The sequence below is a fragment of the Pisolithus orientalis genome (genome assembly GCF_024613125.1).
Source record: "Pisolithus orientalis strain OTSU chromosome Unknown F5J12scaffold_9, whole genome shotgun sequence".
Classification (NCBI taxonomy): domain Eukaryota; kingdom Fungi; phylum Basidiomycota; class Agaricomycetes; order Boletales; family Pisolithaceae; genus Pisolithus; species Pisolithus orientalis.
The window spans coordinates 848,769-870,212 of NW_026260790.1; the positions used below are offsets into that span (position 1 = coordinate 848,769).

Here is a 21,444-nt window from a genome sequence, read left to right on the forward strand (position 1 = left end):
GTATATTTCAGACAGCAGCCCAAAATACTTAACCTGTTCTGGTGAGCACCCATCAATGTTGTCCCCTTTGTGGAAGACATCAAGGGCCCTAACAATGTCCAGGTAGTCACTTGCTGTGATTGGTAGTTGTGGCTCATCATCCCTGGCAAGGGCTGCTGAGGCAAGGAGGTCAAGGGCAGCATGGTGGCTCCCATCAGAGTAGGTGGTGAAGGCAGTGCATATGTTGGTAGGCTCAGGAGCATCAGGGTGACCTGCTCAGGGTTCCTTGCAGACTGGCATCATTTGCAGGGATCTCTTTACTCTTTCCCTTTCCCAACTGGTTACTGTTCCTGCTAGGGGGAACTCTGGCCTTGGGGACTGGGGTTCTTCTGACTGAGAAGCCCTGCAATGAATGCAGTTGGAGAGAGCAGGTGACAGGGGGTGATAGCCCTTGAGATTGCAAGACAGGGTATGAGGGGAGCAAGTCAGGAATACAGGTGGTGGTTGTTGGGGGAGAGGATGGTGCATAGATGGTGACAGGGGGTATGAGCAGCTCAGGCCAGTCACTTGCAGGGTCATAAAGGGATTCACAGGGGACGTCAGCATAGTCATTTTCAGTGTTAATGGAGTGGGGAGAGTCCATCAGTCTCTGAGGTGATGGGCAAGCTTGTACTGGTCAAGGGCCTCTGAGGTATGGTCTTTTATATGTTCTTTGGGTTCCCAGGTGTTTGATGAATGAGGAAACCCCTTCCACTTGACCAAATATTTTCATTTACCTCTGTGCCCATCAACCTTGTGATTGATTATTGACTTGACCTCCCATTCAATTTCATCATCCACCAACTCTGGTAAAGGCACTGTGGGGGCAGCACCATAAGTATCATTCTTGGTGAATGGAAAGATGCAGGAGGCATGGAACACAGGATGAACCTTCCAAGTGGGTGGTAACTCCAATCAGAATGCAACTGGTGACACAACCTGAGTCACCTTGAATGGGCCAAGACATCAGGGTACAATCTTGTCACAGTGGTTCTTGATCCTAAGGTGTCTGGTATCAAGGAGGACTTGATCTCTGACCTTCAGCAGCATGTAGGAACCCTTTCTGTGTGAATGCATCAATTCCTGTGCCTTCCCATGCACAAGAATGGTGACATCCCAATTCATGGCCAGCCTTTCCAACCTTTCATCAACTGAGGGAACTGAGGTGAGTCATTTTTCAGGGTAGGGGGATGGGTCATATCCAAGGAGGAGCAAAAATGGAGTCATTTGATGAACCAAATGGACACAGGAATTGTGCACAAACTCTGCAGATGGTAGTTTGGCAGCCCATGAGTTCAGCACCTCCACACAGTACAGCTGGAGGTACCCTTGCACCTCTTGATTGACCCACTTGCTTTCTCTGTTGGTCTGTGGATGGTACCTGGTCAAAAGTTTGGGAGTTACCCCTATTGCTTTGTAAAGTTCTTTAGTAAAGGAAGAAGGGAACTGGGGGCCCTGATCTGAGATCACCAACTCTGGAATACCAAAGTGGGAATAGATGAATTGATGGAAGAGTTGGGCAATCCCAATGGAGTCAATTTTTTTATGACACAGAACAAACAGGGTGGCTTTTGTAAGGCCCTGATCGACAACCATGAGAATAGAGTCATATTTTTGTTCTCCCAAAACAGGGAAATCCATGATGAGATCCATAGATATTTGTTGGAATGGGAAGGTGGCTTTAGGGGTTGTATGGGGGGTAACAGGCAGTGTTGGCAGATGAGTTACAACCTTGGTGGTTTGGCACAGTGGACACCCTGCGACATAAGCTTTGATATCTTTTCCCATACCTTCCCACCAGACTTCCTTGTGCATTTTTGCAAACATAGCCTTCTGTCCAGGGTGTCCAGCAGACTCATGATCATGGTATGAACACATGCAATGGTGATGGTCTTTGGGGGGAATGTACAGCCTTGTAATTCCAAACTGTTTTGTTCTGTCTTCATCAACAGTCACATTGTCTTTAGGTTCCAGTCCTGTAGAGTCCTTTGGCATATGGTTCTTGACCTGCTCATACAGTTCTGTGGATATCACATAAACTCCCTGTGCTCCTTTGTTGTTATTCCTCAGGGGGCAAGTGTCAGGCAGCCTCTTCTCATTTGACCTTTCCTCAGATGGGTGAGAATAAGGCTTCAAGTTGTTTTTGCTATGCTGTATCCATGCTGGAAGATGACTGATTCAAGTAAGACAGTTGACTTTTAGTTGTTTTTGGATTTTTGTGAGTGAAAAAGTTGGCAAAACAAGTTGAATATGGGAATCCACCCCCTCTGAAAGCCAAAGGTTCCCCAGGAGAACCATGGCCATGGGGGCAGGCTCCTCCAGGGCATTTTTACGAGAGAGGGTATCAGCCAGGACCTGTAAATGTCCAGCCTGCCAAGAAAAATGGATGGGATAGGACTGAATGGTGGCTGCCCACCAGGCTTGTCATGGGGTCAGCTGTTGTGGCTCTCAGTAGTACTCCAGGTTCTTGTGGTCAGTAAAGACCACTGTAGGTTTGATGGGGGAAAGAAGGTAGGGGCAGAAAGCCTTCAGCACATGAATAACTGCAAGCATCTCAAGGTCATAGACCTGATAATGCTGTTTGGCCCCAACCAGGGACTGGGAAAGATAGGAACAGGGATGTCACTTGTTGTCCAAGCCTTTCTGTGTGAGTACTGCACTGGTACCAAGCTTTGAAGCATCCATAAAAAGGGTGAAGGGCTTTGAGAAGTCCAGAATTGTGAGGACTGGAGATGAGCATAACAAAGACTTAGCCATTCAAAGGCAGCATTCCTTTTGGGAGTCCACTGGTAAGACAATCCTTTCTTGGTAAGGTCATGGAGAGGTCTGGCAATACTTGAGAAGGAAGGGATAAACTTGTGGTAGAAATTGCAAAATCCAAGGAAGCAACAAAGCCCAGTAAGATTGTCAGGGGCTTCCCAGGTCGATATGGCATCAGTCTTCATTGGCAAAGTTTCCATTCATCCTCTTCTGACAATCATTCCAAGGAACTCTACTTCTTCAGCCTTGAAACACCACTTGCTAATCTTGAGGCACAACTCTTTTTTCCCACAGATCTCCAGGAACTCCCAGACACATTGTCAAAGTTCCTCTAAGGCTTTAGCATGGACCACAACATCATCCATATATCCAACCTGTTTTCTGCATTAAGACTCAAAGGTTTTATCCATATACCTCTGAAAGGACAGGGTGTCATATCCATGACTCTCGGACTCAATCCCAGTCCAGCCTGGACCCCTAGCCCCTATGTCCAGTCAAGTCTGAACCTAGTCTGACCTAAGAAACCCAACTCCAGCCCTAAATAACCTAACTCCAGCCTAAATAACTCAAGTCCAGTGTTTTACCCCTATCTCCAGCCCCCTTTGGCCTCTTGGCCTCATGCTTCTCCACCCCAGTCCTCCCAGGTCCATGTCTGGGTCACTCAGACAAAACTCTGGTCTGTTCTCCAATGTTTGTGATATATTTAGTTTAGTCCTCTTGCCTGATCTCTGCTTACTGTATAAATCCTGTGTCCAACTCTGGTCATGCCAGTCACCTGGACTTTGGCTACTAGTCTCAGCACAGCCTCTGTGGCTATCTGCCCCTTGGTAATCATCTTCCTAATAGCTTACTAACATGTCCAGCTTCATGTTCATTACTCTGGACCAGCCTCATGTATTTAACCCTTATACATACTTCATAGCACTCCAGTCAGAATATCAACTAAGTATTACCCTCAACCCTGTACTACTCTCCAAGTCTACTCTATAGCTAAGGCCAAGCCTTAAGCTATCCCTGACCCCTGTCCCAGACCTCTCCCTGGCTTGCATAAGGGTACAGCACATAAGCTGAGACCAAGGGAGGTAGATCCAACCCTGGACCAGCTTCCCCTGTGTGCACTCCAAGACTGGTTGGTTTCCCATGCTACTGGACTTGTTCCCACACTCCTGGCCTTGACTCCAGACCTTCAGAGTTCACCCTTAACTCTTGGCCTTGACTCCAGACCTTCGGACTTGGCCCCTGGCCTCTGGCCTTGACTCTGGTCAACCAGACTTAGCCCCTGTCACCCAGTCTTGAAGCCTGGTCACCCAAGGGTAAACCTGTACTTGTCCACTTCTTCTTCAGTATACTGCCTCAGCAGCATTTCCAGAACAGACTCCCTGTGACCTTGGGGTCATGGACATACCTTTTTGCACTTCTTCCTGTTCTTCTTTGAGGACTGATCTGAAAGAAGTCTTGGACTTCTGATTGTCTTCTTCTTCTGAACTAAGTGCAACCTTGGTTTCTTGGAACCAACTAAGATAAGATAAACACAGATTTGTGGTGGTAGCCAAAAGTCCTGATTGACATAAAGGAGGAAGAGGGGGATTTACTCCAAGGCCTCTTCTTGTGGGTGGTCTAGCAGGGACTGGCAGTTTAGGCCTTTGTGAGTTAGACACTTTTACAGATAGTGACAACAAGGGTTGTGAGAGGAGTGTAGGGGGACACAAGCCTGAGCTCAAGGGAGGTGATCTATTAAAGCCTAGTGGCTGCCTGTAGAGCGGTGGTATTGATTAAGTGGAAAGGGGTGTTGCTCAAAAGCAACCTTGAAGGCAGGTTTTGTTGAAGTTCAGTAAACCAAGGGCAAGTCACCTTTCACAATGAGGGTAACGAGCCTGAGAAAAGCTGTGTAGAGTTTTTCAATTTTGTTATGCCCAAGCCAAGTGACTTCATCAAATGGACTAGTCATGAGTGGTGTGAGGGGGAGTCTACAGGCTGAACTTGTCATAACCCCTATGGCTCAGTTATTGCAATAGTCTGACAGAGGTTCACTCCACTGGTGAGTTCTTCTGAGATCACAACAAGGAGAGAAAAAGGACAAAGGCAAAGGGATGAAGCTGAGTTGCAAGCTATTGAAAAACTGAGGATACAGAGTATGGTATGGCTGTATAAATACCTCAGGACAAGAGTACCATACAAGTCACACCAAGGCAACAGTAAGTATCTGCAGCAGTAAACAATGAAATAGAAAAGAGTCATACAGTGTCACACAATGGGGGTAACCAAGGAAATGAAGGCTATACCAGCTGTGCAATCAATGTGCAGTGAGGAGCCTGACACTGGAGCAAGAATTAAACAATCAGAGCAATAAATATGAGTCAGAGATGAAGTATGAAATTGACTGTTCATCAAAGATGGGGGTGGAACACCAGATCTTCTACAGGTGTGCAGCATCAGAGGGTATTGGAAATACCATGACTGCTGTGGATCCAAGGGTTCCCTTGAGCATAGACATGCCCAGCACAATGACAGTTATTAGCAATGTGACGAGGCATGTGATGCATGTGACCACAAGAAAACAAAAAAGGAAGGACCCCTGACATGGGCATAACAATGGCTAATCTATTTAGATGGGCCTGTCATGGGGTCTATATAAGTGTTGGCATTTTGGCATGCAGGCTACCTATATGTTGTGACTATATGGACTACATGGGGTTGCATGGCAGTGGCTTCCAGTAGCACTTATGGCCTAAATTCAATCAGACACTCATTTATCCCCCTCCAGCATCATATGACACCTGTATGCAAGGTTCTATCCTATGGAAGTAGGAATGTGTGATACTTCTGCTAATGAGTCAAGTCACCTCATCAATTTCCTGTGCATACAGTGAAATGACACTAAACTTGAAGTGTCTCAGCCACTACGGGGGGGCCCAACTGGTTATGTAACAAATGTTATTTTCCCATGACCTCCATGTATCTCATTTGTGCACTTGGATGTTTGTATCCTACACTAACACTTCGCATAACAAACCTTGGCACTTTGGCCTTTGTACCAATACATAGCCTACTTAGCCCCCTGATCACTCCTGATACTTGAACCTGAATAACTGGTTCAACAGATAGAAAGGTGGCTTGGATGGTCCAACAATGAGTTGCCTGACCAGGATCTACAGGGACAAATGTAAGCTCAGAATCTTTGTGCCTGCTGACACATAGATTCTACATCAGGAAATTAACACTTTACTATTTTTGACCTTTTTGTGATTCTTTTTGACTTTTTTGTGACTATTGTGACTATTTGTGACTTTTTGGGAAGGAACCTACTATCTGTACTTTTTTTTTGACCATATACAGCATTTTGAAGAATGAAAAGAGAACAGAATCTATTGAGACAACTAAGTGATGATATATTTAAGCCAAGAAGACTAGAAAATGTCTGAAAATTCAGAGATATTGAGCCATTGGTGTGATGCACACTGTCTGAGAGAAAAATCACAATATCTCTTTGGAACCTCCATCAATTTGAATGTATGTGGTATCTACTGAAAGCTATGAATTAGGTGGTTTGAACAAGACCAAAATCAGCAAGAAAAGTGCAGCCATGCCTGCAGGACATGGGTAATGATAGTAGATTCCTTCCCAAAGAGTCACATTAGTCACAAAAAGTCAAAAATAGTAAAGTGTTATTTTCCTGATGTACCTGATGGTCTCCCTGTTCTTCTTTGTTCATTGGAGTGACCCATCCAATGCCACAGTTGTTTTCTTTGACAATGCTAGAACATTGTCATTTTACATGAGGCACTATGTTGCAGATAGGTGTTAACCACAATTAACTCACATATAGGTGTCATTATGTTCAGTGTACTCAATATGCCACTTCTGAGCTTCTCCCTCAATGGATCCAATGACAAGGCCATGCTCCTCCCATGTCTTGTGGTTCCTGGCACCAATCATGTAGATACAATCTCTGACTTTTTCCATATTGAACTGTCAAAATTGTTAGGTGATGTACTTGAGTGGTGGATGCAGGACCAAACTCACCATCGGGGGCTCTTTGACAGAATCCCTCGCATATAGGAGGACCGGTAAAGTGGTAGGTTTGGTGGGGGGCATTCCAACGTAGGGTTCACCATCTACCATGGAGTAGATGATAGTGTTCTTGCTTGGCTTTAGGGGGTTCAGCATGGTGAGTGAGTTGTCAACAGTGTTGTGACTCTGCAAGATATGGGCAGTTGTCCATGTCCCTTTTATACTCTGGGACTGAGTTCAAATGGGAATACTGGGGAGTTGACAAACATGAACAGCTATCTTAGAACATGGGTGATGAAGTCTTGCCAAGTAGAGAATGCTCAGGCCAGACTTGGGGCTTTTGGATTGAATTGATATTTCAGGCATCATATCTGGGTGATCTCATCGCCTCTGATGTTCACCTGCAACCTACTATACTTTTCACCCATGCCCTTACAAGCATCACATGCACATCATCTTTTTCCAGCATGAGGCACCACTTGGTCATTAGCAGCAGTTGCTTTCTGTTGAACCATATGTCATCAGGAAATTAACAAAATTCTATTCACACTATTTTGGACTTCTTTGAGACTTTTGAGACTTTTGAGACTTGCTGGATGATTCAAACAATGTAAATAGCTCAAAGTGTTCAAAAAAGTGAGAAAAGTACACAAGTCACACAAGTCGTGTTTGAGAATATAATTCATGGTGTTACATAAAGGTATGCAAAGATGCTTCCAGCCAGTCCTCCCTCCTTTTGAGTGGTTTCAGGGCCATTATTCTCGCAGTAAACGAGGGATGTGGGGGTGCTTGAGCAACACAGAATCCATGATGAGAAGAACATCAGCTTCAAAGGGAAAAGGGAGCAGAGACAACAGCAGTAATGGTGGGGTTGTGGGAGTGCTCAAGCAATGTGCAGTCCATGGAGAGAAGCACACTGGCTTGAAGGGGAGATGGGAGTGGAGACAACAGCAGCAATGGTGGGGTTGTGGGGGTGCTCAAGAAACACAGAGTCCATGGCAGGAATGGCATTGGTTTGAAGGGGAGACAGGAGCAGAGACAACAGTGGCAATGGTTCTATGTTTGTGGGGTAGTCATTACTATTGTGATTGAACATTAAAACAAATTGCCTACGAGACATCACAAGTACCATATACTGACTCAGAATGGCCAGACAAACAAAGAAAGAAAAAATGATACAATAAATTGAGTAACTGTGCAAGAAGGGAGAAATGTGAATGGTGGGGGTGAGGGCAGTACTTCCATTTCAATTTGCAACTCTAGGTGTCCAGTTTGCATATGGCAAACACCATCAGTCACCTTGCAGATGGATAAGCCTTCAATGGCAGCATGAGTCATGCCAGGTCTGTCACTGCCATTTCTGACTCTATGCCCCCTGTCACTGAATTCTTCACAGCCCATCATTTATTTGTTTTTGTCATGCACGTTAATGGATGATATCACATACCATTCAACCCCACCAAGCCTCCAACTCTGGCACTGAGTCTCGCTGCCCTGTGTGACTGCTTGATCTTTGCATATTTCCATGTTCTCATTACATGTCTCATGGCTATTCACAGAGTCACATTAGGTATACAAATAAAAAAACACTGACACTGACAAATGGTTGTGGAATAGGGATTGGGTGGTATTCTGTACAAGAAGGTGAGCAATGAAATGTTGGGGGATGGGAAATGAACACCATATGAGGAAGCAAGAGTGAGGTGAGTTGAATGACTTCATGCACCATAACTTGCAGTTAGGATGCAATTTTGAATGCATGATGGTCAGCAAATTTATTCACATAGTAATGGAGAAACTTGTCATTTATAGCATCACAACATATGGACAGGCCCTTCTGTAATACCATTTATACCATCACAACACATGGGCAGGCCTGTCCATAGTAAGATGTACCTGTCACAACATATGGAAGGGCCCTTCAGCAGTATCATTTATGTGGTCACAACATAAGGATGGGTCCTTCAGCAGTATTATTTATATGGTCATAATGTATGGATGGGCCCTTCAGTAATATCTTTTATATCACCATAAAACAAGGATGGGTCCATCTAGTAAGATCCACCCCTGTCACAACATAAGATGGGCCCAACACCAATAGCACATATAGTGTCACAACATATTGATCAGATCACAGTAAAATATTGAGGCAAGCATCCCAACATGCCATAATTTTCCAACAAGCTGCAAGTGGCTCACCTACTATACAACTCCAACCTCATCCACCCCAAGCATGAATACTACACAGGACACATCTAAAACCCCCCATGGATGGTGAATGGAACTAACAGACTGCATTGCATCATAAATGAAAGCCAGATTTCAAGAGGAGGTATTCAGTGGACCTTGTGCCCTTCCAGATATATCAATTCTGTTTCTGGTGTTATGTGAAGCAGATTGCATATCATCAGTAATCTCACAGGGCTATTGTTGCCCAAGTAAGTCCATCATAATGGTGCAATGGAAGTTTTCATCTTTCCACAGTCAATGTCAGGAAAAATCAGGGTGGAAAAACCTGCAAGGCAGAAGCTGCTGAGAGATATATGGAAGTGACTGAGCCATCCATTTTGGTGACTGACTCAAACACCATCTGCATATGGTATTTGCCAGATGCTCTCAGCCCAAAAAGAAGGGTAAGGAAATGCAGAATCTCATATTCTACTGACTTAATGGAATGGCAGGCTGACATATGGAACTGCCTTCATCTTCTGAGGGAACCACTGTGGGAGAGCATAAAGGCTTCCCCACAGGCATGGTGGACAGACAAGTCATATTTCTGCAATAATGCTGAGTTGAAAGGTGCCATCAGCCTGTCACCCACATGGTAGCAGCATGTCTGTGATGGTGAATTGGGCAACTTATTACCACAGGGAAATCAATGGATGGGATCCATGGTATGACATGCTGGTAACCATGGGTGACTACCCACCCTTGGACTTTGTCATTCCAATGTTGAATCTGCAGCTGTGCTACAACCCAGGGACAATCATTGCATTTTCAGGTTCAGCATTGGAGCATGGGGTGGGAGCTGTAGATGGTGACAGAGCATGCCTGGCATACTACATGTGTGCCAATGTACATCAGTTGGTGCATGTTCCCATGTGTCAATCACCATGGATGGATGACCTACTACCTAGACCAGTCACAACTGGAGAACTGTTGATTTGAAGCTGCAACATTTAATGTAAGATTTAGTAGGCAATGTGGATCTCATATTTTATTAGGATATGCTGGCTCTCAAACTTTGGATAGGCTGTGTTGCCAAGATTTTGCAAATGGGCAGGTGCTTAGACATCATAGATTGGGCAGGTACTCAGAGCTGAAGGGTGTGCATCATAAACTGCAACAAAAGTAAAACTACTCAGGCCATCATGCAGATGGGCAGATTGTCAGACATCACATGGATGGGCAGGGGTTCAGACATCATGTGAATGGGCAGTATCTCATAAATGATCAACATTCACAGCAATGTATATACAACCAACTCCACAGTCAAAAACATGTAAACTATTGAAGTGGCATGCCCAACAACCTGCACAATGCCCACCACCTAGCATAGAAATGGTCAATTTGTCAACCCTGACTGTTGACAACATTGGCATATTTCCAAATATTTTTGATGCAGTAGTTTACCTGCTCCTCAATATGGCCATTGAGATGGTCTGCAATTGGTGCCTCAGGCAATGGCCATAAGCCCTGGGCCATCATCAACTATTTGCAGCAATGAGAATAAGCAGCATACCTTAAAAAAAAAAAATCCCAGGCCAGGGAAAACAATCCCTTGCCTTGCAGTCTTTGGGAATCTGCTGTGTATTCCTTGGAAGAATATAGCCACCAAGGGAATGTGAAGCTGGAATTGGGATCAGCTGTGTGTGGGGTCCAATGTGGGATGATGGTGCTGATATTGTTGATTATGCAAAATGTGCTAAGGGGAATTAGCTGCATTTGATCATGGAAGCTAACCTCATCATCTTGGTGTCTGAGGTATGCATGGTAGCACACTGGGAGGGGAGGAGTATAACCGGCATGCAACACTGTCACCAGAATCAAGCTATTAAGCTGATTCTGAAGGAATTATGTATCAGTCCCACATTGTGAAAAATTGATGTAAAACCTACCAAGTCCATTGCTAGGTTTGCAAACCAATGTGCAGGCCATCCTGCAATATCAGCAGTCTGCTTCAGATGTACAGAGGCCACCTTGATCTGGCACACCAAGTAGAGGATACCCATCTCTACCACAGACTGGTGAGATGGGTGTGATTGGCTGGTGATGAATGGCTCAGGACAATTTTCAAAGGCAGAACATGGAAAATGAACAACTTCCATCAAATTGAGCATATTGATGAGTCAAAGGCCCTGAGAGGCTGCACCATACTGGTCCCTTGCAGCTGTGCCCAATTCTCTCATAACAGCATTCACAGCCTGCACAAGGTGCCTATCAAGGGTGGGATCAAACAGCATGTTGCTGGGAGTGGTGTTTCTGCAGTAGTGAGATACCATGGCATGTAAGGCACACAGGACTAAAATTATCAATGTTAATGGTGTATCAGATTAAGCTCATGCCCATACCCTGTCACAACATGGAACAGATGCAAATCCCCATTGTTCCATTTGAAGAGATTGCTGTGTGGATGGAAGTTCACCTACATAATTGATGGATATCACTGATCACATGAATAGAACCAAATAAATGCTCACCATTGTATATTTCTTCAAAAAGATCCCTCATCTCTGATCATTCAGGCATGCCAAAAGTCAAATGGTTTGTGCCATTGTCCTCATCCACTGCCAAGTCAAAAGATTCAATGGGTACATTTGAAACAAGTGGGGGAGGCATTGGTTCCCTCATATCCTGCAATTGAGCAAGCAGGTTAGTTGGAGAATCAGGTCAAGGAGATTGGTCCCTCAGATTTGATGATTTGTGGGTGATTGGCAGAGGAGATGGTCCCTGCACATTCTGCAAGTCTGCCAGAAGATCAACCTGCATAGTAACATCTTGTGCAGGTGTTGAAGACCCATCCATCCTGTTTAATTTCTCATCCATGACTGGTGGTGCTGATGGTTCCTGCACATTCAGCAATTGCACAACTCATACAGTTGTACTAGTGTCTCCTCCAGATTTTTGGACTGCTTCACATGGGAGCTAGATTGCCTTGGCTTGATTGGTCTTACATTAGCTGTGGATGGCTTAGGTCACTGGATCCAACAATGAAGAAAACCTCACCTTGATGATGGAAATGAACTTGGCAGGACTGTTTGGTGGACATATTTGACAATGATGGGTTCACTGATAGCTTGATGATCAATCAAGATTTAAACTTGTAGGAACAATGGCAAGAATATCATTCACACCTTGGGAAGCAAGGTTGGACAATGGCAGACAGAGCCAAATTTTGGGTAACAGCAATACATGGGAGATGAGCAGCAATATCTCCCTACATAGATAGCTACCAGTGGCTTCCACATGGCCAATATGTAGACCTGTCCCACTCAGCTCTCCACTCAATTGTCCTGCTCAACTGTCCCACTTAACTATCCCTCTCTCTGATATCAAAGATGCCTCTCACAACCCCATGGTGTCATGAGCTACTGTACATGCCATACACTTGTATTCTAATGTGTAACACTAGGCTAAGCCCTCTATAGACCATACATGAGTTCCAAAAAAGATTTCTGCTCTGACTGTTTGAGGGATTTGACAACTACTTCTGCTTCTGATTGCTGCCTGTTTGCTTGCATGATCTCTTTGCATCAGGAGATGGAACATCTGCATCTGGCCTTGCAGGGGCCTTTCTGACATGAGGTGACTTCCAGGTGCTCCCAGGGATGCCCTGTTTCACATGTGCAGATGCTGCATTGGTGGTCACAGATCCATTATGGTTGGACTTGGATGAGTATTTGACCCCAGGTCAATGTTGATTCATGTCTGGCTCACACAATTCTGACAGAGCCTGCTTAACACACAGTGCAAGCTTGTTAGCCATAACAGCTGATTCAACATGACCAAACTTGCCTTGTGTGTGTGCTTCAGGGTGGATTTCAGTTTTCTGCCTCTTTTTCTGCTCATTGACCCCTCCTCAGTTGGGTGGTCAGTGAAAGGAATGCTCTCCAATCCATCTTCATCTGCATATTCTGAGTGGTCCTGTAGTTCAGTTGTGTACTTGCTTCCTGAGTGCAGATCAGGGTTTGCTGTGAATACAAGTTACAGCAGGAAGCTCACCATTCAGGGATGTTGCCAATTTCTTTGAATTGGATAGGGTGGGCAAATAAGTGTCTTCATCAGCTTCATCATTGGAATCATGGCCATTGCTTTCCCTCCCATTATTGTCAGTTAGCACTTTATTTTGTGGATGATGCACTGTAACAGAAAGAATCAGTGGAACGATACATCACTGATTTCTGAACTGATGCTGCTGACTCAACCATCATGGAAGACATTGTGTTGATTGAGTTCTTCTCACAAGGACTCAAACTGTTCATTGCAAACCAAATCCACATGATGGAGACCACTCCAACCAAGATCACCAAGTGGTATACTCAGGCACAAAAGTTTGATGTGAAGTGGAGGAAAGTAAATGAACTTTCTGGAAAGAAAGAGAAGAGGACATTCTACCCCAAGAACAACCTCGCTGAAGAAAAAGATCCAAACACTATGGTTGTGGATGGAGTGAGACTCTCCAAAGAAGAAAGAGACCATCACATCAAAGAAGGAAGATGTTTCAGTTGTGGAAACAAAGGAAACCTCTCTCAAGAATGTCCCAATAAAGGGAAAACTCCCCAAAAGAAAGTAAAGAAAATCTGCAAAATTGTGGAGGTTGAAGAAAGCAATGATGAAGAAAAAGTTGCTGGCCCATCTGTTGCTCTTGTGAACATTGCTAGAGCACTTGGGAAGGATTTTTAGATGGGGACTCTGCATTGATGCTGGATGTTCCCAAAGCTAAGGACAGTTCTGTTTCTGTTGCACCTGTACTAGTATCTTCCACTCCAGATTGTACTATGCAAGTTCCAATCTCCCTCTATGCATCAGAAAGAACTGAAAAAGTTGTCAAAACCACCACACTAGTCGATTCTGGTGCAGAAATTTCTTGTATTGATTGGGGATTTGTGCAAAAGCATCAAATCCCAACTCAATGACTTGCCAAACCCATCCTTGCTAAAAACACAGATGGAACCCAGAACTCCAAGGGAAAAATCCTGTTCTCCACCACTCTCTATTTCAAGATCGAAGGGATCATCCATCAGACCTTCTTTCATGTCATTAACTGTGGAACAGAGAACATCATCCTGGGCCTCCCTTGGCTTCAAGAAAATAATCCCATCATTGACTGGAGAATGGGCACCCTCTCCATTGATGAAAAGACTGATAGGTCAAAAGAACTGAAATGCAACATCTCTTCTGTTGCAGTTGAAGAACCTGTTGTAAACCTCATGTCCCCAGCTGAAAAGAAAGGGATAAACAAGTTCATGGACTATGAAGAACCAGAAGACAAAACCATCCATGCACACTTCATGATGTTGTTTGGGAAACTCATAGAAGAAGCAAAGAAGATTAACCCAAACAACAGTCTTCTTCGAAAAATCACAATGGCCACTGAGTTGGCCCAAGAAGAGCACAAAAAGAAACCAAAAGCTGTCCTCCTGGAGGATTACAAAGAGTTTGCCTCAGTTTTCAAGAAACCCTCTGATGGAGCCCTTCCTCCATCATGACCTTATAATCATGCTATCAACCTTGCCAAGGACTTCATTTCCAAGGTGGCTAAAGCATACCTGCTCTCTCCCTCAGAAAGAGAGTCTGCAGAGAAATTCATTGAAGAAAACCTTCATGAGGGAAAAATCCACCCCTTGAAGTCCCCTCAAGCAGCACCCTTCTTCTTTGTAGGAAAGAAAGATGGCTCCCTTCACCCCTGCCAAGACTACCAATATCTGAACAAGAACACTGTGAAGGTTGCCTACCCCCTTCCCCTTATTTCTGATCTCATCAATAAACTCAAGGGAGCATCTATCTTCACAAAAATGGATGTATAATCAGGCTATAACAATGTCCACATCAAAGAAGGAGATCAATGGAAAGCTGCATTCATTATGCATAAAGGACTCTTCAAACCAACTGTCATGTTCTTCAGGTTATGCAACTCCCCCACCACCTTCCAGCACTTTATGAATGACTCATTCTGAGACATGATTGCTGAAGGATGGCTGATTGTCTACATGGATGATCTCCTCATTTTCTCTACTGACTGTAAAGAACACAAATGCAGAACTCATTGAGTTCTTGAACAAATGAAAGAATTATCACTTCCTCTCAAACTAGAAAAGTGTCATTTTGATCTAACCAAGGTTGAATACCTTGGTATGATCATCAAGGAAAACACCATCACCATGGACCCTGTCAAGGTTCAAGGCATCACTGAATGGCCAGTGCAAAAGAAAGTCAAGGATGTGTGATCCTTTCTTGGGTTGCAAACTTCTACAGGAGATTTGTCCTGCACTATTTGGACATTGCCTGACTCTTGATTGATCTCACCAAGAAAACTGTTGCTTGGGAATGGTCAAAGAAATGCCAGACTGCCTTTGACATTCTAAAACAAGTCTTCATGGCACAACTGACCCTCCAAATGCCTGACACTTCTCAGCCATTTGCAATCACTACTGATGCATCCAAGTACACAACTGGAGGCATTCTCCTTCAGGAAAACTCAAATGGCCAGTGGCAACCCTGTGCCTTTATCTCCCAGTCATTTAACCCCACTGAATGAAACTATGACATCTATGACAGAGAGCTGTTAGGGGTTATTCATGGATTAAAGTCCTGGAGACACTATCTCCATGGATCACCATTCCCAGTCAAGGTGTTCAGTGACCACAGGAATTTGACCTACTTTAAAGCACCCCAGAACCTGAATTGTTGCCAGGCACACTGGCTACTTGACCTCGCAGACTTTGATCTGCAACTTGAACATGTCCCAGGCAAAGACCTGGCCACCCCTGATGCACTGTCCTGCTGACCTGACCACATTCCTGATGATGATGATGAAGACAACAAAGGAGTTACCCTCCTCCCACACACACTGTTTGTTAATCTCATCAACACAAACCTGACCCAAAAGGTTGCATCCTCCTCAATGAAGGTCCCTGTTGTCCAGACAGCACTTCATGCCATAGAAAATGTTGATATGCCACTCCCATTCAAGTCCCATCTCTCTGATTGGTGATTTGATAATGGAGTGTTACTTTACAAAGATAGGGTCTATATCCCCAACCCATCTCTTTGCCAAACTGTGGTGTCTAGTTGCCATGATCACCCTTCTGCTGGACACCCTGGTATCCTAAAGACCTGACAGCTCATCTCATCTGAGTTCTGGTGGCCCAGACTTGCTTCCTTTGTTTGAAAATACATTGAAGGCTGCACTACTTGCCAGCAGAATAAGGTTAACACCCACCCAACAACACCACCCCTTATGCCCATCCCCTTGACCTTGACTTGCCCCTTCCAGCAGGTCTCTTGCAATTTGGTCACCGACCTTCCCCTTTCTAAAGGTTATGACTCTCTTTTGGTTGTGGTAGACCATGGGCTTACAAAGGGGGTAGTTCTAATGCCCACAAAGAAAACTGCCTCTGCTGCTGATATCACAGCCCTCTTTTTCAAGAAGGTCCACTCCCATTTCAGGCTGTATGACAGAATTATATCTGATAGAGGACCCCAGTTCACCTCTGCCTCCACAAAAGAACTTGCTTCCCTTCTTGGGTACTCCCTCACCCTGTCAATGGCATATCACCCTCAGGCTAATGGAGAAACAGAATGTGTCAATCAGGAAGTGGAGACTTATCTCTGAATCTTTTGCCAGAATGATCCTGCCTCATGGGTAGACAATCTCCCCATGGCAGAATTTGCACATAATCACTGTCCTCATTCCATCATGCATCAATCCCCATTCTACCTCATGTATGGGTATGAACCAAAACCCCTTCCATCTCTTATTGTGGAAACCCACCTTCCCACTGCTGAGTCCAGACTCAATGAACTCCAAAAAGCTAGAGAGGAAGCCCTAGCAGCACACGATCTAGCAGAAAAATGATGAAAGACTGCTCATCACAACCTTTCTCTCCATTCCAGAAAGGTGATAAGGTTTGGCTTGAAGCAAGGAACTTAAAATGTTCCTATGAAAATAGAAAGATTGCCCCAAAATGAGAAGGACCCTTTGTTATCTTTGAGGTCCTATCTCCAATCACCTACCACCTCGCAATTCCCACATGATGGAAGATACATAACATCTTCCATGCTTCCCTCTTATCACCCTATCATGAAAATGACATCCATGGACTGAACTTCCTGGCTCCACCCCCTGATTTGATTGACAAAGGAGAGGAGTATGAAGTGGAGGCAATAGTCAGCCGTAAAAGGTCCAGCTGTGGACACACCTTTTTAATCAAGTGGAAGGGTTACCCTTCATCTGAAAACTCATGGCAAAAAGAAGCACACCTTGAACATGTGGATTATATGCTCTCTGCATATAAGAAACAATTCCCCAAAGACTTCTCCCCTCAGAAAAAACCCACTCAATGTCCCACTCACACCATCAGAAGACTCTCCATTGAAATGCCTCCTCATTGCTACACTTACCCTTGTGAACCCTCTCATTGCCACACCCCTTTTGCTCATCATCAATGACAGCCTGCTAGCAATCAGATGATTGCCTCTTACCGAATTTTTGTCACTGATCCCACCATCATCAGCACTGTCTATCATGAGGTTGATGAGAACTCTCCTCTCGACCTCGTTTACCATGCCACCATCCAAGCCCTTTGGCTGGAAGAATTGTCCAGATACATGAATCGACAGAACCCTCTTCTGTCCCCCACCTGTACTATTCTCAACAGGATTGCTCATGAGCAGGTTCCCCTGCTTCTCTGACTTTTTGACATTCTGGGTGGAGCTGATCTTATTTACAATGTCTGCCAGTATCCTATGTTGATCACTCCTCCTCCTCCTGGGTCTAGAAGACCTTTGACTTCAACCTCCCCTCTGGTTTCCTCTGTGTCATCTTCACCTCCAGCATCATCACTGTCATCCTCCCATTCCTCCCACTCATCTCACTCTCTCAGAAGAGCTGATTGACCTTGCACCTGTTGTCTGTCAGGCATCAATCCACAACCTTGTGAGTCCCATGACTCCCCATCTGAAGTGGACCCTGAGACTGCCTTTGGCATCTCAAGAGCAGAACTCGACTATACTCTGAACATCGTCAAGACCCTTGCCCAGCTACCCCCATCCCCTGTCCTGAATGCCATGACTGAGGCTGATCACCCTCTCACCCCTTCCAATCCATGATAGCATCAGACATGCTATGTCTGTCACCATCTTGACCACATCCATGTCAATTGTGGACTTTATGAATGTCCTCTTTGTCACACCACTCATCCCAGGCATACTCAGGTCCAATGCCCATCTTTACACCCTCATCATGCCTTACAAGAAAGAATCACCACTCTGGGAGTGGTGGATGATTGTACCCTTGTCAGGAGCAAGGATGATGACTTATATGACAATAACTTTGACTTTGACAACTCTGCCATCAGTAACATGACCAGAGAACCTTACAGAGAGCAGTTGAAGTTGGAGACTTCAATGCTTAGAAAGGGGGCAATGTTACATTTCACCCCTATTTTTCCTTTTATGATCACCTTGTGTTTGACCTGTTGGACTACTTTTCCTTTTTGAGCCATCTTCTCTCTGATCTGACAGCTCTCTATTTCCACTACTAGTGTTGTTTGCTCAGTACATGCTTAGGACATGTGTCACCATTGTTCAACCAATGGCATAGTTACCTCAATACATGTGGATGCCTCATGGTCCATCTCTTGTACAGTATTTAGTCTGTCAGCTCAAGTCCTGGAAACCCAGACTTGAGCTGCTCAATCATATGCAGTGTTTTCTCAGAACTTTGCCTTCAGTGTCCTTAACCTGGACCACTCTTACCAGCATTGTCTAAATCCTCTGTCATTTACAGAGGTTACTGCAGCTGTTGCTCAGTAGAAATCCATTGTCTGCATTTGAGCTCTCCCTACATCTTGACTTTGGTCCAGTGTAACAGTGTACCCATGCACCATCATCCACTGGTTCAACCATGTAGGTGATAACTCTGATGACGACACAGGGATGTGGATAGTCTGCCAAAGCTACCTTGCACCATGCACATGCAACATCAGAAACCTTGTTGTTATTCATGTCAACACAATATATCATGCAGCTCATCTCATCCCCATTTACTCCACTCACAACATCAATTCTAGAGATGTCAGACTGTAGTGCTCTTACAATATGTTTCATTCCTTCTAGTGAATAATTTTGCTGATCACCACACATTCAAGATCACCTTCTAGCTCAGTGCTGAACTATGTGGTATGGTGGGCACATCAATTTTTTAGTAAGTATGTCCTCTGCATGAGCCCTTTCCATGCTTACATGTACCATCATACACTGTTTCCATCCCACCACCAAACAATGTGTCATTTGTGCTTTGGTTGACCCATGGAACCATGCCTGGTCTTCCCATGAACCCAAAGAAGGCCAAGCTCACCTGTGCAGAGAACCCTGCTGGAGCTGTTCAGGGACAGAAGATGAGCAGGACAGATATGTCATCAACATCATGCAGATTGCGAAATTCATTGTGGGTCAACAGGCTGGACACACTGGATCTTGTGGTTGCCATTGGATGCCAAAGGTCAAACACATATATTGAAACCTCATCCATGGTGGGTTTGATCTTTGGGAGAATTTTAAGGTACTTACACAGTGACAGGCCAGACACGCTGGGTCCTGTGCTCACTGTTGGGCACCAAGGGTTGAACACATATATTGAAATCTCATCCACAGTGGGTTCAATCCTTGGGAGAATATTGAGTTACTCATGCAATGGCAGGCTTGACATGTTGGGTCCAGTGGCACTTAAACCAGGTCAGCTGACTCAGAAGGTGGAATTTTCACTGTTGGACACTGAAGGTCAAACACATATATTGAAACCTCATCCATGGTGGGTTCAATCTTTGGGAGAATTTTAAGGTACTTATGCAGTGACAGGCCAGACACACTGGGTCCTGTGCTTGCTGTTGGGTGCTGAGGGTCAAATGCATATATTGAAATCTCATCCACAGTGGGTTTGATCCTCAGGAGAATGTCGAGGTACTCATGCAATGACAGGCTAGATGCACTGAGTCCCACATTACTTAGACTGGGTCTGCCAGTTGGGTCAGCAAGTGAAATTTTTGCTGAAATCACCCTCACAGCTTCAGTCACATTGCTTAAAATTTTCTGGTAGTAGGATTGTGGATGTTTGTGTTCCTGCCCAGCAATCACACTATTTTAGACAAGTTAGCCTCTGCATTGTGAATTTGGCTCGTGTTAAACTACTAGAGGACATCAGTAAATTACTTTTGCTGGCCAGAGCTGTCCAGAGCTGTCCAGCACTGGACATATTCCCTAGGACTGCCAGCACACAAAGTGGTTTACTGATGGATAGGGCTGTTGGGGATGGCAGGCACCTTGTTTATGGACACATCATCAAATCCCATAATTTATGGCTAGCAATCAATATTTGTACCAGTCTAACATTTCCATTGCAGTGCCATCAGTGGTCACACCCCTTTCTCACCATGCTGGTGTCGCCACCCATGCTCTAAACACACCCCATCTGCTGTCCTCACCTCGACTCCATCCCCCTGTTATATGCAAATGAATCTTTGACAACATGCTATTATTCCTCAGAGCTTTTGGTGGCCATCTTCTAAGTTTCCTCACTTTTGATGAAATGCCAATCAGAGAGAAGATCCCTTCAGATAATGAGTGCACACACAGCAATGTCAGTATCAGGTACTCACATGTTGTTGTTGAACATGAATGAATAGCCATCCAGAAAGGCAGGATATGTGCCACATATGTACCCACCCAGTAACCACATGACATTGATGACCCCCAAGCACTTGAGGACATCAGTGGGCTTCACAACATCATGATGGAGATCAGATGTTTGAAGCCATAGACAGCCACCATTGGTCAAATTGTGGGGCATACACCTGCAACTGTAAGGCAAATGATGATACTCTTTGCAGCTGCCAAACTCAAAATTGCATGTGCTGTATTTCTGCAGGGCTGCCATGGTTTTGAAGCTGATTGAGCCATAATAAATGGGATGTGGGTTGATCAGCACATGGTGATGGAACATCAGGTTGGGATATTTGCAAAAGATGGTGTTGGCACTGATGAAATTCATCGCTGCTGTGCTGTGGAATTGAAACAGCAGGGAGATAGAAGTTGATGTCTTGGAGACAATGACATTGATGTAATGAGTGCCATTGGCATATGTGAGAGTACTGTGAATGGCAGACATGTTGTAAGGACTGGCATCAACAACTCAACATCCAAGCAAATATCTGTGACAAGAGGACCAAAGGCTTGTGGCTCTTGACCATAAGATGACATTAGACTGGGAAAGAGCCAAAGTGACATAGATTGCACTTGCATCAAACTAGAGTACAAAGATACATGCCTTCAATTCACTGCCACCATTGATTGGTCTTTGTCTGCATGTAAACCCTTTGGCTTGGAGTTTGAACAAATGAATGGGGATGGTCTAGGCATGCAACCATACATGGGCAC

The 21,444-nt window shown here is 44.7% G+C and overlaps 4 protein-coding genes across 4 annotated transcripts; 2 read left to right on the forward strand and 2 right to left on the reverse strand.

Moving 5' to 3' along the window:
- Nucleotides 1-6,594: 6,594 nt before the first annotated feature.
- Nucleotides 6,595-6,945, reverse strand: F5J12DRAFT_891348 (uncharacterized protein; the record flags this gene model as incomplete). Its single annotated transcript, XM_051747478.1, has 2 exons — nucleotides 6,595-6,747; nucleotides 6,802-6,945. 2 exons carry the CDS (start codon nucleotides 6,943-6,945, stop codon nucleotides 6,595-6,597), a joined length of 297 nt encoding a protein of 98 aa, XP_051601447.1.
- A 2,676-nt stretch (nucleotides 6,946-9,621) lies between these two features.
- F5J12DRAFT_781824 (uncharacterized protein) lies at nucleotides 9,622-9,957 on the forward strand (the record flags this gene model as incomplete). Its single annotated transcript, XM_051742624.1, has 1 exon — nucleotides 9,622-9,957. The coding sequence occupies one exon, from the start codon at nucleotides 9,622-9,624 to the stop codon at nucleotides 9,955-9,957; it is 336 nt and encodes a 111-aa protein (XP_051601448.1).
- A 405-nt stretch (nucleotides 9,958-10,362) lies between these two features.
- On the reverse strand, nucleotides 10,363-11,492 carry F5J12DRAFT_781825 (uncharacterized protein; the record flags this gene model as incomplete). Its single annotated transcript, XM_051742625.1, has 7 exons — nucleotides 10,363-10,500; nucleotides 10,532-10,639; nucleotides 10,753-10,854; nucleotides 10,908-11,055; nucleotides 11,167-11,271; nucleotides 11,361-11,434; nucleotides 11,490-11,492. 7 exons carry the CDS (start codon nucleotides 11,490-11,492, stop codon nucleotides 10,363-10,365), a joined length of 678 nt encoding a protein of 225 aa, XP_051601449.1.
- Nucleotides 11,493-18,882: 7,390 nt separating this feature from the next.
- Nucleotides 18,883-19,098, forward strand: F5J12DRAFT_718880 (uncharacterized protein; the record flags this gene model as incomplete). The annotated part of the gene is made up of 1 exon (XM_051741138.1): nucleotides 18,883-19,098. A coding segment is annotated over one exon (216 nt), but the record flags the coding sequence as incomplete, so codon positions are not given.
- Between the last annotated feature and the right edge of the window lie 2,346 nt (nucleotides 19,099-21,444).